At 45.9% G+C, this 16,146-nt stretch overlaps 1 protein-coding gene across 2 annotated transcripts in view; it reads left to right on the plus strand.

The window, feature by feature from the left end:
- Nucleotides 1-16,146, plus strand: part of RPF2 (ribosome production factor 2 homolog) — a 55,667-nt gene that overhangs the window by 7,340 nt on the left and 32,181 nt on the right. For both annotated transcript variants that reach the window (XM_068231304.1, XM_068231305.1), the window contains exons 2-4: nucleotides 639-771; nucleotides 5,688-5,725; nucleotides 11,496-11,535. In XM_068231304.1, the coding sequence (XP_068087405.1) occupies nucleotides 639-771; nucleotides 5,688-5,725; nucleotides 11,496-11,535 (211 nt within the window). The remainder of the gene's footprint in view (nucleotides 1-638; nucleotides 772-5,687; nucleotides 5,726-11,495; nucleotides 11,536-16,146) is intronic.

The following is a 16,146-nucleotide window of genomic DNA, read 5'->3' on the forward strand; positions in this document are numbered from 1 at the left end:
TAGGTAAGGGCTTTCAACATATATCCATAATATAAAAAGCAACCTCAGGGTAAAATGGTTGAAAAGAAAAAGTCACTTATCTGGCAGCGAGGACGAAAAAAAAGGAATGCTGTCTACTGGGTGGAGTTTCACTTTTATAGTCAAGGTGGTCCTATCTGGCAGTTAGGGGCGGGAAACTGCCCATATGTAATGCTGTCATGGAGTTGCCAGGGAAAGGATGCGTTCTGGCTATCCCATATACACTCAGGGCTGGTTCACTCTATGAGCGACAGTGTTTTCAAAAGCACTTGCTAATGTCACAAAGGAATGCAGCAGTTCTCTGAAAAGTCACTGCTGATCTCCATTGCCCTAGAATTTGATTTGGTAAAAAGTTACATTTTTATGGATAGTGACAGGTTTTTTTTTTTTTTTTTTGCTTCAGTTTTTTGATTTCAGAAATGTTTCGTGTCACACACATGCAATAAATGTAAGACTTTCTTTAAAGTAACGTTTTGCAAGAGCAAAAAAGAAGTGACATTTGTAAACTATAGTTGATAACATAAGGTTTCATAATGTAAAATGATGAAAATACGGTAATGTGGATCCTAGCCATAATTGGCTTCACATTCACTCTCCTGTTATTTCTTAATCTCTTTCAGAAAGCCAAAAACAAAGCGGTCAAAGAGGTTTCTGGAACACCGGGAGCCTAAACTTAATGAAAATGACAAAAATGCTATGCTCATTAAAGGAGGAAATGCCAGTAATACTGTAACGCAGGCCCTAAAGGATCTGGTATGTATGGCAAATATATTGCTTAAATTATTTATTCATATCAGATTTATTCGCCCGCGACGGGAGTCGTACTCAGAATTCTTTGTGGTTCACATGGCATAGGCAAGTACATAGACAGGCAAACAAGACAGATATTTACCAGTGTTCAAAAACTACATAGACATTTACCCAGAGGTCCACAATTATAGCAAGCCTGTGGGGCCTACATAAAGTCATTTCGTTCAGAAAGTCCCAAACCGGCTGTGTGGCGTACTGTCCCATGTGGCTGAGAGGTTTCCTGATCTAGGGAAGTACTACTCCACTAGTTTAGCAGCAGAACTGCTTGGGGAAGAAGGAGTTCCTGCGCCTGGTGGGTTTGGATGTGATAGTTGTATAGTGGCACCCTGATGGGAGGAGATCAAAGAAGCGACTGCCAGGGTGGATGAGGTCGCGAGAGATCCTGGTGGCCCTCGTCTTCATCCTAGCAGAGTGGAGGCGATCAAGAGATGGCATAACAACTATCTTACCATACTTTCCAAGATTCCAGATGTGCAATGGCTTTTAAAGTGTAATCACTTATATCTCATACATACTGAAGATCTGGTCAGATTTTTTTCCCCTGGTTTTAAATAGAGCAGGAAAGGGCTAGAATCATTTGTTTTTATTGTTGTCGGTGTCCTATTTGAGAGGTCTTTCCCATCATGATACTGAGCAGAAAATTGGAGGAAATCTCCACAATGAGAGAAGACCCACTTTGGACAGGTGGACGTAAGGAATCTGATTTACAGCTATGGGGACCATATTCTAATTTCTTAGTTAGCGTCTTTAGTGGTGTAACCATTCTTTTCCAGTATCCAACTAAGGGCCTGTCCACACTTGTGTATTGCTTATTTCAGCATTGCAAACCTAGTGCGACCTTGCAAGTACATCAAGCATAAATAACACTGTATGATATCCTCTCATGCTCTGGTCAGCGGTGCATTCTGGTAATGTACTGCTGCCTGCATTGTGGTGCGCTGAGCAGTGCAACCCAATTCAATGTAATTCCCTGCCCCTGGGAACTTCCTTGTTTGGCCCTAAGAACTTCCAATAGACTGTAGTCAGAAATGATGGGCTTCATACAGTTCAGTTATTAGGTTAGAGGGTTTAATTTGCCTTTATTAACTAAGCTTTAATATCTGTTTTTAAATGCTTTTTTTTCGTTTACTGTGTGAGTGTAAAGATCTGATATGTTGCTTTGGCCATAAATGCCAAAGAAATAAACCCTCATTTAGGGCTGGTACACATCGAGCGGCTTTTTCAGCGTTTCTGCAGCCGCTTGCGGCTGCGGATACGCTTGGTCAATGTATCTCAATGGGATGGTTCACACCAGAGTGGGAGGCGTTTTGCAGAAACGCATACTCCCGGGGTGAGGCATTTTTTGGATTGTGGATGCGTTTTTGCCTCAATGTTAAGTATAGGAAAACCACAAACCGCTCTGAAAAACAGCAGTTCAGAGCGGTTTTGCAGGCGGTTTTGTTACAGAAGCTGTTCAGTAACAGCTTTACTGTAACAATATCTGAAATCTACTACACCAAAAACGCTTCACAAAACCGCAAAATGCTAGCTGAAACGCTACAGAAAAATAACTAAAAGCGTTTCAAAATCTGTTAGCATTTTGCGGATCTGCTAGCGTTTTTTGGTGTGCACCAGGCCTTACAACTCATTGAAACAAGTGCTTTATGCCTCTTTAAAGTGATTAAATGAGAAGCAGTTGCCCCTTATATACATGCATGCTGCTGATACAATAAACTATTGCTTATTCTGCAAGGAAACTCTATATCAAGAGGATCCTCCAGAGGCTTCCCATGTCCACCTCAATCAAGATCACCGCTGCTGCATTCCCCTTTGTGCGCAAGCACCTGCGCAGTAGCATAAAGCTGCTCGTGGATGAACGGCTTCAGCTTACTGCGCAAGCTTGTACATGACAGGGAGTATGACCATGTGAACATAGCCAGCATAGACTCATCAGGTATGTGAAGAGATATGGAGCTTGGCAGCGAGGAGGACACAGGAAACCTCTTTTTTTTTATTTTTTATTTTTTTACCACTTAACTCCAGGCCATTAGTGGCATTAAGTGGCCTCGCGTGTGTGCATATATACGTGCAACCCCTTGTCTTCCCCTCCGCCCAAAGCACCCGTGGGCATATTCCGATTGTGTGTTAAAGAGACTCTGTAACAATTTTTTCAGCCTTAGTTCTTCTATCCTATGAGTTCCTATGCCTGTTCTAATGTGCTGGGGCTTACTGCAGCTCTTCCTAATTACACTGTCTCTGTAATAAATCAATGTATCTTTCCTCTGTCCTGTTTGTCGGGCTAAGGCTTTGATTGTGTGGAATGTGCAGGGCTGCTTGTGATTGGTAGAAGCGATACACACCCTCTGCAGGCCCCCTGCATACTCACACACTATGCTTAGCTGAGCCTATTAGAAGCTGGTTAGTTTGTTTGTAAACACTGCCTAAAACTGTTAATTACAAGCCAGGATTGCAGCAGAGAGTGGCAGAAACAGCACAGAGGGGCACAGGAGAAAATAAGGAATAGAATGGTATGCTTTTTAGTGTAAGAATATTAGAGTACAGATTCTCTTTAATGCAAAACGATTGGTTTAAAATAGCCGTTTTGCAATAAAAAAAAATGCAAATACAGGATGTTTTTAAAACCTCCATTTTGCATTCACTAGTTTAATCTTCTATGGTAACTAACCACACTAGGTGTGGCCACCAGAGAAAAATCAATCCTACAATGGGCAAAAAAATAGGGAGAAACGTAGACAAAAAGCCAATGACAATTTGCAAATAGATGATATAAGTTGACCTCCAAGTCAATGTCTGGTCGCACCACCTGTCACTTTTTTTTTTTAAATCCTAAACATGTTTATTGATCAAGAAAAGGTAAAAAGTGGTTTTCACACTAGAGTTCAGTATACAGTTTTCTATCTGAAAGCAATAATAGACCAGCTATTCCAAATATTGAAGGTAGAAAACATAACAGTAGTTTTAACTGGTATGTAATATGAAATTTCCATGTTTCTCTCGATTTCACATGCTCATCATCCAGGAGTTGCTGTGTGAAAAAGATAGCAGCAGGCAGGGGATGGATGGGAAACCACAGTATTTTATCTCATCACAAGCTTAAAGGAAACATCAGGCAGTTAAAAAAACAAAACAAAAAATAAACAGATCTACTTACCTGGGGCTTCATCTAGCCCCTAGCAACCTATGTGTCCCTCGCTGCTCTTCTCCCAGCCGGTGACCCGGGGTTCCTTCCGTAGCAGCTGGCGACCAGACTCCTTTGGCCGGGGGGCACTCTGCGCAGACTCAGAATTAATGCGCCTGCGCAGTAGTTCTACGCCGGCTGCTACAGAGGGGCCCCCGGGACACAGCTGGGAGTGGAGCTGCGGCGAGGGACACATCGGTTGCCAGGGACTTGAGGAAGCCCCAGGTAAATAGATCTTTTTTTGTAAATGCGTGATGTTTCCTTTAAGATTACAATACCATCTTTTCTAGCTTGGCGGTGCTCAGATGATGTCCAAACCTGGCTAGGTACAGAACAGGGAGGGAAAACTACCTTCTGTGAAGAATGGGCAAGGCTCAGCTGTGTTTTGGGGCTGCTTTGCTGCGTATAGGAAGAGGTGCCTATAGTCTGTATAGGAAACAATAAAACCACAAGGCTATCTAGATATATTATGGAGTAAGGCTAGGGCCACACTATATACGGTTGCAGATCGCAGTCCACGGTCCGGGCTCCGTGTAAACAAAAAATGGAACGCAAACGGATTCGTTTGTAGAAAAAAGTGCAATCCGTTTCTGTTCCGTTTTTCAACCCAAAAACGTGGACAAAACGTACCTGGCCCAATGCAATTGTTATAGACTAATAGGAAGGAAGTGGGAGGGGCTATGCTGCTAATATTTACCTGTTTCTTACCTATTGACCACTAGGAAGCCAGTGGGAGGGGCTATCTTTAGAAAAAACAGTGTTTTGACCATTTAAAGGCATATGGAATGTCCTGGGGAGGTTTTTGTGAGTGACTGTACCCTGCAACCCTAGGCACCCTGCAACCCTGACATGTTTGGAGCCATTAAAGTGATCTGATCACCATTTGTGTTTTTTGTTTTTTTCCATAAAATGAACTGCCCCATAAGGGAAGTTTGTAACGGCGTGTGCCATTGGGGGGGGGGGGGGGGGAGCATTATTACTTACCTACAGGGTGCTGCTCCTCTGGCCCATGCAACATTTGTCATGTTCTCAACCCAACCTGCAACTTCTGGAGGATTTTGAAGCTCCCGGGGGTGACCCTCTATTACACCGCAATGCATGCTGTGAGATGTCATCCATGAATGCAAGCACAGCTCTGTACTTGCATCCATGGCTTACATCTCCTAGCATGTATTGTGGCGCGTGAGAAAGACACCACCGGGAGCTTCAAAATCCTCCAGGTCTTGCTGGTCGGGTTGAGAAGATGACCAATTACGTACAGGCCAGAGGAGCAGCACCCTGTAGGTAAGTAGTGATGCTTCCCTCAACCCTCGCACCCCCAACGGCACGCGTGGTTATGAACACCTCCCTTATGGGAGCTACAGGAATTGCCTGTTTCCGGTGACTGCCGATAAAAATAGTGTTCTGTTAAGGGATCCATGATTTTTGTCCATGCCATTTTCAGTTGTGTTGTTATGTAAATGATTATATTGAATCAAGAGTCAGATTTTTATTTTGGAGGTTTTTGGGGGGATATTCCTTTTTTTTTCTTCTTGAAGGGTGAATATTTAAACGATAATATATTCCTTTGAAGGTTTTTTGTTTCAGGCATTTGCTCTCTGCAGCTTTCTCCCCTGATTTTGTATAGTACGTGTTACTAAGTTGATAACTTACAATTGCTATCATTCATTTTGATTTTCAGTACGCCTTGAAGAAGCCTCTTAGTGTCTTGTATAAAAAGTAAGTAACACGTTAACTAGTTATCTTATATAATCTATAAGAACACGTTTTAAGCTATATTTTAGGTAGTGCCATGGTGTTTGTCAATATGCTTTATAAGCACCCCTCTATTGGATGCACACTCATTTGCAGGAATTAGCCTTCATATGACCCTGCACCACAATGCGGTGACAGGGTCATATGCATAGTGCCGCCCCCTGCTAGTGACCTTCTGGGCAGGAAGTACATCACTGGGATTACTGTCGGTGTGCGGATGTTCTCTGCTTCGCACTGCTTTCCTGTTGTGCACTTTGCCTGCATTGTCCATTGACTTGCATTACTGTATAATGTGTGCAGTAGGCACTGATCATGCGGTAGCACGCTGCAGCCTTTGCGTCAGTATTGCTGCAATTTGGATACTTCCATTGTGTCGCATCGCATGAACTGTGCAAGTGTCCATACAATGGTGTGTGCGACGCAGTGTGCAAGGGGCCTGAAACTTCCCATATGCTGCATGAGTAATTGCCTGGAATATGTTACTTATTTTCAGCATCTGGAATAATCCATTGTTTGGTAGGACATTTGGATACTTCCATAATGCCTGGACTGGAGGGAACCCCTTAAAGAGACTCTGTAACAAAATTTTCAGCCTTAGTTCTTCTATCCTATTAGTTCCTTTGCCTGTTCTAATGTGCTCTGGCTTACTGCAGCCTTTCCTAATTGCACAGTGGCTGTGTTATCTCTGTTATATGATCTAATCTGTTTTCTTCTGTCGGCTCTGTCAGCTAAGGCTGGAATGTGTGGAATGTGCAGGGCTGCTTGTGATTGGATAGAAGCGATACACACCCTCTGCAGGCCCCCTGCAGGCTCTGTATGGCTCACACACTCTGCTTATGTGAGCCTATCACAAGCCGGTTAGTTTGTTTGTAAACACTGCCTAAAACTGTTAATTACAAGCCAGGATTGCAGCAGAGAGTGGCAGAAACAGCACAGAGGGGCCCATGAGAACATAATGAATAGAAGGGTATGCTTTTTGCTGTAAAAATTTTAGAGTACAGATTCTCTTTAACCTCCTTGGCGGTATGAAAAATACCGCCAGGAGGGAGCGCAGCAGTTTTTAAAAAAAATTTTTTTTTTTTAATCATGTAGCGAGCCGAGGGCTCGCTACATGATAGCCGCTGCTGAGCGGCATCCCCCCGCCCGCTTCGATCGCCTTCGGCGATCTCCGATCAGGAAATCCCGTTCATAGAACGGGATTTCCTGGAGGGCTTCCCCCGTCGCCATGGCGACGGGGCGGGATGACGTCACTGACGTCGGGACGTCATTGGGAGTCCCGGGCCACCCCTCGGCGCTGCCTGGCACTGATTGGCCAGGCAGCGCTGGGGTCTGGGGGGGGGGGGGGCGCGCCGCAGCAGATAGCGGCGATCGGGCAGGGGCCGGCGGCGATCAGAGTGCTGGCGCAGCTAGCAAAGTGCTAGCTGCGTCCAGCAAAAAAAAAAATTATGAAAATCGGCCCAGCAGGGCCTGAGCGGCACCCTCCGGCGGCTTACCCCGTGTCACACACGGGGTTACCGCCAAGGAGGTTAAGGACCTGACACTTTTTTCCATTCAGACCACTGCAGGTTTAACGGTTTATTGCTCGGTTATACAACCTACTATCTAAATGAATTTTACCTCCTTTTCTTGTCACTAATACAGCTTTCTTTTGGTGCTATTTGATTGCTGCTGTGATTTTTAGTTTTTATTATATTCATCAAAAAAGACATGAATTTTGACAAAAAAAATATTTTTTTAACTTTCTGTGCTGACATTTATCAAATAAAGTGAAATTTCTATATACATTTGTCTAAATGTATTGTGCTACATGTCTTTGATCAATAAAAAGACACTTATTGAATTTTTTTTGTTTGGGTAAAAGTTATAGCGTTTACAAACTATGGGGCAAAAGTGAATTTCCCCGGATTTAAGCATATCTGACTTTTCTGAGCACCTGTCATGTTTCATGAGGTGCTAGAATTCCAGGATAGTATAAATACCCCCCAAACGACCCCATTTTGGAAATAAGACATCCCAAAGTATTCACTGAGAGGCATGAAAAAATTGTTTCTATTTTTGCTAACTTGTGACAAAAAAAAATGAAATCTGCCACGGACTCACCATGCCCCTCTCTGAATACCTTGAAGTGTCTACTTTCCAAAATGGGGTCATTTGTGGGGTGTGTTTACTGTCCTGGCATTTTGGGGGTGCTAAATTGTAAGCACCCCTGTAAAGCCTAAAGGTGCTCATTGGACTTTGGACCCCTTAGCGCACCTAGGCTGCAAAAAAGTGTCATGTGGTATCGCCGTACTCAGGAGAAGTAGTATAATGTGCTTTTTTTTTGGGTGTATTTTTACACATACCGGTGCTGGGTGGGAGAAATATCTCTGTAAATGACAATTTTTTTATTTTTTATTTTTACACACAATTGTCCATTTACAGAGATATTTCTCCCACCCAGCATGGGTATGTGTAAAAATACACCCCAAAACACATGATACTACTTCTCCTGAGTACGGCGATACCACGTGTGACACTTTTTTGCAGCCTAGGTGCGCTAAGGTGCCCAAAGTCTTATGAGTACCTTTAGGATTTCACAGGTCATTTTGAGGCATTTGGTTTCAAGACTACTCCTTACGGTGTAGGGCCCCTAAAATGCCAGGGCAGTTGAGGAACCCCACAAGTGACCCCATTTTAGAAAGAAGATACCCCAAGGTATTCCTTTAGGAGTATGGGGAGTTCATAGAAGATTTTATTTTTGTCTCACAAGTTAGCGGAAATTGATTTTTATTATTTTTTTTCCACAAAGTGTCATTTTCCACTAACTTGTGACAAAAAAATAAAATCTTCTATGAACTCACCATACACCTAACGGAATACCTTGGGGTGTCTTCTTTCTAAAATGGGGTCACTTGTGGGGTTCCTATACTGCCCTGGCATTTTAGGGGCCCAAAACCGTGAGGAGTAGTCTGGAAACCAAATGCTTTAAAATGACTGTTCAGGGGTATAAGCATCTGCAAATTTTGATGACAGGTGGTCTATGAGGGGGCAAATGTTGTGGAACTGGACATAAGCAGGGTGGCCTCTTAGATGACAGGTTGTATTGGCACTGAAGTGCAGGAAGTGCAGGATGTTCTCAAATCGTGACCTGGACATGGCAGCAGAGAACATGGGCATGTGATATATTGGGTGCGTAGACCAATAAGACCGCAATACATTCTTTTTGACTAGACCCATGTTAAGGAGAAGGCTCCAAAAAATGTTAAGTTTGGAAACTTGGAGTGGTTTTCACCGAAAAGACTGGGCATGGTAGCTTCTTGGATTGGCGGTTGCGTATTGTGTGGCATAACGGTTGGTCTCAGCCACAATTAAGTCGTGGAGAGCCACGGTGCAGAAGAGATGAAAAAAGTCTAGGGCCGATACTAGATTATCTGTCTCTACCTGGACTCCAGACTGGGCGGTGAAAGGGGGCAGTACGGGTGCGGCGGAACCAGGGGATTGCCAATTGGGATTTTCCAGCACCTCTGGGAGACTATGGGTAGTACGGGCCCGTATTTGCTGGTGGCTGCGACTCGGGTCTTAATGCACGTACCACCAAACCAGTTTCTACTACCATGCTAGTGCTCGCCACTTCACCAGGGTCTATGGTAGTACTGGTGCTAGGTCCAGGAGATGCTACACTGCTGGTGCATGCCTCCCCAAGAAAACTCGGATCAGCGCTAGCACCACTCTGCTGCCCTTGAGTCTGATCTTGCGCCACCTGCGGTCCAGTGACATGGGGTGTGGTACACCTGGCTCTAGCCAGGACCTCAACCTCGTCATTGCTATCGGTCAGAGAGCCACTGCTGTTCACCGGTTCGTATTCTGACCCAGATGATTCGTCGGATGAGGCTTCCCAATCGCACTCACCCCACTGGGCCAGAATCTCTGCGGCCTCTTCAGCGAAATACACCTTTTTTTCCATGGTGGACTGCTAAATTTAGGGGGTATTCATCTGAGACTACCCAGGAAAAAGAGCACCTACCTAGTAAAAGGTAGTACTTGTGAAGTAGTAAGCTGTGGTCACTGAGTTTTGATTAAAAAAGTCAAAACTGATCTTTACAGCGCCACAGCTATTGTACAGTGTTTTTTGCAGTGATCAGAAAAATAAATTCTGTCATTGCGGTGGGGCGTGCTGAATGCAAGTGCAGGCGAACAATCAGGCCTGATCGGTCAAACACTGTGTTTTTAGTGTATCCTAGTGACCCTAATCTAGATCTGACTTCGATCAGTAATGATCACTTACAGATCCTATATAGTAGCAATGCTGATTAGCAACAGTGATGACGCTAATCAGCAACTAATTAGTGACTGGTGGGCTGGGTGCTGACGCTAACTACCCAACGAAGGGCCCTAGCTAAATAACTGGCCTAACTGTTAACACTATTGATACTAAAAAAGTGACAGTTTTCACTGATCAGGGAGCGGGTGATCAGAAGCCCGAAGGGGGCAGATTAGGGCCTAATCTGATCGGTAGGAGTGCTAGGGGGTGACAGGTGGTGACAGGAGCTGATTGATGGGTGTCTCGGGGTGATTAGAGGGGAGGATAGATGCAATCAATGCACTGGGGAGGTGATCGGGGGGGGGGGGGGGTCGGGGTCTGAGGGTGTGGGCGGGTGATTGGGTGCCCACAAGGGGCAGATTAGGGTCTGTTCTGATGGGTAGCAGTGACAGGATGTGACGGGGTGATTGATAGGTGATCAGGGTGTGATTAGAGGGGAGAATAGATGCAAGCAATGCACTGGCGAGTTGATCAGAGGGGGTCTGAGGGCAATCTGAGGGTGTGGGCGGGTGATTGGGTGCCCGCAAGGGGCAGATTAGGGTCTGATCTAATGGGTAGCAGTGACAGGTGGTGACGGGGTGATTGATGGGTGATTAGAGGGGAGAACAGATGTAAACAATGCACTTGGGAGGTGATCTGAGGGCGGGTCTGCAGGCGATCTGAGGGTGCAGGAGGCACAACTGCCTCCTCCCCTGGTGGTCGCTCGATCACTGGGACCACCAGGGGAGGAGGCAGCCAGTATATACACTTTGTATACATAACAAAGTGTATTATACTTTAGTAACGGCGAGATCAGAGGGTTAACAACCTGCCGGCACTGCTAATTGGCCGGCGGGTTGATGTCGCAGGTGAGCGGAGCCTAATGCCAGCGGATGCACGTGCATCCCTGCGTGCGATCCCCGGCTAATCAGTGCCCCAGGTGCCGCCGCCGATCGGCGTAACGCGGTCCTGGGGGTGCCACCTTGCCGCCGCCAATAGGTAGTGGGCGGTCGGCAAGCGGGTTAAGCAATACCAGTTGCCTGGCTATCCTGATGATCCTCTGCCTCTAATACTTTTAGCCATAGACCCTGAACAAGCATACAGTAGATCAGGTGTTTCTGACATTATTATCAGATCTGACCAGATTGGGTGCATACTTGTTTCTGGTGTGATTCAGATACTGCTGCAGCCAAATAGATGAGGGCTGCCAGACAAATGGGATTGTTTAAAAGAAAATTAATATGGCAGCCTCCATATACCTCTTTGTTTCAGTTGTCTTTTAAGCTTCTTTATGGGCAGGGAGCGATATCATTTTATAGGCTGCATAATATGTTGGCACTATATGAAAACTGGAGATATGGAAATCCAGGTTGGACAAAGCAATGACTGCACTAAAATTTTGTCATAGGACTTCTATATTTATAAATATCGAATTACATGTTTTCTTTTACTTAGGAAAAACATGACAAGACCTTTTGAAGATCAGACATCGCTGGTAAGTTTAAAGATGTATTTTATGTAAAGAGTTGCTCAGGTAAATGTACTATATGTGTACTAGCACTGTTCTTTTATATCTGATAACAAACACAAGGCTGCCTTTGTAAGAAAGCAAACCTGTGAGTTTGCAAAACCTGAAAAAAAAGCATGCAGTACTACTGGAATCCTGATCAGAGGCGTATCTAGGGATGACGGCGCCCATGGCAAGCAATTCAATTGCGCCCCTTTTGGGAATGGGGGGGGGGGGGGGCGGGGGTTTGATGCAATTTTTCCTGGACAAAAGGTTAAAAAACGTAGACAATTTTTTTTACAGACGGGTGGAGTCATTAACTCGGTAGGTATTTTTCATTGGGGGGAGGGGTTGTGGGAGTGGGCAGGGTGTGCATGGCCTGACTGAGGCCCTCAAGTGATAAATGCAGCTAATGTGAGGCCTCCCAAGCTATAAATGCAGCTTCCCCAAGTGACAATTGCAGGTAGTGTGTTCCCCAAGTGACAATTGCAGGTAGTGTGAGGCCTTCCCCCCCAAGTGACAAATGAAAACCACACACAGCACTTCAGATCCCAAACACAGCACTTCAGATCCCAGACACACCACACACACAGCACTACAAGTCCCAGCCACACCGCACACACAGCACTACAAGTCCCAGCCACACCGCACACGCAGCACTACAAGTCCCAGCCACACCACACACACAGCACTACAAGTCCCAGCCACACCACACACGCAGCACTAAGAGTCCCAGCCCAGCCACACCGCACACACAGCACTACAAGTCCCAGCCACACCGCACACGCAGCACTACAAGTCCCAGCCACACCGCACACGCAGCACTAAGAGTCCCAGCCCAGCTACACCACACACACAGCACTACAAGTCCCAGCCACACCGCACACGCAGCACTACAAGTCCCAGCCACACCGCACACACAGCACTAAGAGTCCCAGCTACACCACACACACAGCACTACAAGTCCCAGACACACCACACACAGCACTACAAGTCCCAGCCACACCACACACACAGCACTACAAGTCCCAGACACACCACTCACACACACAGCACTACAAGTCCCAGACACACCACACACACACACACAGCACTACAAGTCCCAGACACACCACACACACACAGCACTACAAGTCCCAGGCACACACCACACACACACAGTACTACAAGTCCCAGGCACACCACACACACACAGCACTACAAGTCCCAGACACACCACTACAAGTCCCAGACACACCACACACACACAGCACTACAAGTCCCAGCCACACCACACACACAGCACTACAAGTCCCAGGCACACCACACACACAGCACTACAAGTCCCAGCCACACCACACACACAGCACTACAAGTCCCAGGCACACACCACACACACACAGCACTACAAGTCCCAGGCACACCACACACACACAGAGCACTACAAGTCCCAGGCACACACCACACACACACAGCACTACAAGTCCCAGACACACCACACACACACAGCACTACAAGTCCCAGACACACCACACACACACAGCACTACAAGTCCCAGGCACACCACACACACAGCACTACAAGTCCCAGGCACACCACACACACAGCACTACAAGTCCCAGGCACACCACACACACAGCACTACAAGTCCCAGGCACACCACACACACAGCACTACAAGTCCCAGCCACATCACACACACAGCACTACAAGTCCCAGCCACACCACACACACAGCACTACAAGTCCCAGCCACACCACACACACAGCACTACAAGTCCCAGCCACACCACACACACAGCACTACAAGTCCCAGCCACACCACTCACACACACAGCACTACAAGTCCCAGCCACACCACTCACACACACAGCACTACAAGTCCCAGACACACCACACACACACAGCACTACAAGTCCCAGCCACACCACACACACAGCACTACAAGTCCCAGCCACACCACACACACAGCACTACAAGTCCCAGCCACACCACTCACACACACAGCACTACAAGTCCCAGCCACACCACACACACACAGCACTACAAGTCCCAGCCACACCACACACACACAGCACTACAAGTCCCAGCCACACCACACACACACAGCACTACAAGTCCCAGGCACACCACACACACAGCACTACAAGTCCCAGCCACACCACACACACAGCACTACAAGTCCCAGCCACATCACACACACAGCACTACAAGTCCCAGCCACACCACACACCTCACTACAAGACACACACCCCCCCCCCATCCTATCCTATTTACATACACCTAGTAACTTAGGAGTACAGGATGTTTCCTTTTGTGGTGTGCAGTGGGCGGGCTCAAGGAGGAGGCTGCGGCTGTGGGCAGAGACTGAGTGCCATGCTGTGCACATCTGATCTCACTCACACAGCAGACTGGAGAAGGCGGAGAATTCTGGGCGGGGCTTCTGCAGGAAATACAAGGAGGCTGTTTCTAGCGTGGCTGTATACAACTGATGTGATAGAGGAAATTAGGTGCCGATCACTTGCTAATGACGGCGCATGTGATAACTATGAATGATATAGTCAGTCTGCGCCCCTAGTTGTCTGGAGAAGCGGGCGCCCAGGGCAAATGACATATGTGCATGCTGGTAGATACGCGTCTGATCCTGATGTCTTCTGGGCCCCCTCTGTCCCTTTTTAAACCACGAAAGTAGTTCTGGGGTCAAAGCCATCTTTTTATTTGGGCTTCATGTATACTTAAAAGACAATTGAAGTGAGAATAATATGGAGGCTGACATATTTTTTTTCCTTTTTAAACAATACCAGTTGCCTGGCAGCCCTTCTGGTCTATTTTGCTGCACTAATGTCTGAATCACACACCTGAAACAAGTTTGTAGCTAATCTTGTCAGATCTGAAAATGTCAGAAACACTTGATCTGTTGCATGCTTGTTCAGGCTCTGTGGATAAAAGTATTCAAGGCAGTGGATCAGTAGGACTGCCAGGAAACTGGCTATTATAAGGAAATACATATGGCAGCCTCCATATCCCTCTCACTTTAGTTGTCCTTTAAAGCAGAACAGACCTGAAGTTACCTAAACAAAAAATGTTTTACTTACCTGGGTCTTCTGCCAGCCTTCCTATGCCCGTGCCATCCTGGAACGATCTTCCGGTCCCCCGCTGCAGCTCACTTTTTGCCAACTTACAAGTCAATGTCCACTGCGCCTGCATGGTCCTCGCCGCACGCATCCTTGTTCGCATCTTGTGCAGGTGCAGAATGAGAAAATCTCTACTGCGCCTGAGCAGGAGGCTCCTGGCAACAGGAGGACGAGTGCGGCCAGGACCATACAGATGCAGTGGATGGCGACCGACGAAAGAGAAACTGAGCCACGGCGGGGTACCAAAGGATCGTTCCAGGTATGTGTGGGCGGAAAACAGCTGTAGGGGGCTAGCTGGCAGAAGCCCCAGGCAAGTTAAACTTTTTACTTTTTAGGCATCTTTAGGTCCGCTTTAATGCTGGTTTTATGGTATGAAAAAGCTGTACTAATTCTGTCTTGCATGAGTGCACTGTACTGTACCAGGGTCTGCAGCCACCATGTAGCAGAATTTTTGGTCGTAGAAAATCATTGCAGTCCTCAACACTGTTTTGAGTCCTCTGCAAATCTGTCTTGAGTAGTACTATGGTCAAACTGCCAGTCGGTGGACATAGTGTGAATGAGTCCTTAACCTGTACTTGAATGGCTATGAACAGCATAGCAGGAGTGCTTGTTCTTACTAGCAATATTTATTTGGTTCTGCTTTTTATCTACATGGTCAATTTTTAAATGGCTAAATGGCCTTCAAATTTAAAGTGGACCTGAACTCTTGCACAGGACAGAAGGAAAACATATAGTAATGCACCCTGTATGTATGTAGAGAGTTTAGCCTGACTATTTCCCCCTCATCTGTGACTAAGCACAAGTTGTTATTTGATCCCTTAGCTGACTGCCACGGCAGAGAGCTAATTGGGAAACACAGGATGTTAACAAACTCATTTGTTCCGACAAGCCTATGCGCTACCTTAGGCTACCTTTTGTCCTAAGACCAAATTGCACTCTTACTAGGTATCCTAAAACACACTGCCTCTATATATTTTATCGTATACTACCCCTCTTCTTGTTTCTTCCACCCACCCCCCCATCATTTTTTTCATATAATTTTTGTATTTTGCCCTTAATATGTATCTTGTATATTGGTGTACACTATTGTCTGTATTATTATGTACTCCATGTTCGTTTCTTACTTTGTACAGCGCCACGGAATATTTTGCTGCTTTATAAATCATTATTATTATTATTAATAATAATAATAATATGTCTACCTCCTTGAAAGGATTTGTATCAGCTGTAACAAAGCAATGTTTTTATTGAATGGTTATTATGCTGTCTCTTTTAGAGCAGAGAGGAAGTTCTGAGTTCAAGTCCACTTTAAGCTAATGTTTAATTTAAGGAGTGATTTGCGGTGTACATGGACTTCAGTTTATCATGTGTGAAGGAGTAGAATAATCTTAAGTGGTAGTTATAACTTTATGAGCTAAGATGAGTTTAAAGAGTCTCATTCAGCAGTGCGGAAGGTAGAAGGCCAGATCAGCACACAGAGCGTCAGTG

Source organism: Hyperolius riggenbachi, chromosome 4, assembly GCF_040937935.1.
Source record: "Hyperolius riggenbachi isolate aHypRig1 chromosome 4, aHypRig1.pri, whole genome shotgun sequence".
Taxonomy (NCBI): Eukaryota; Metazoa; Chordata; class Amphibia; order Anura; family Hyperoliidae; genus Hyperolius; species Hyperolius riggenbachi.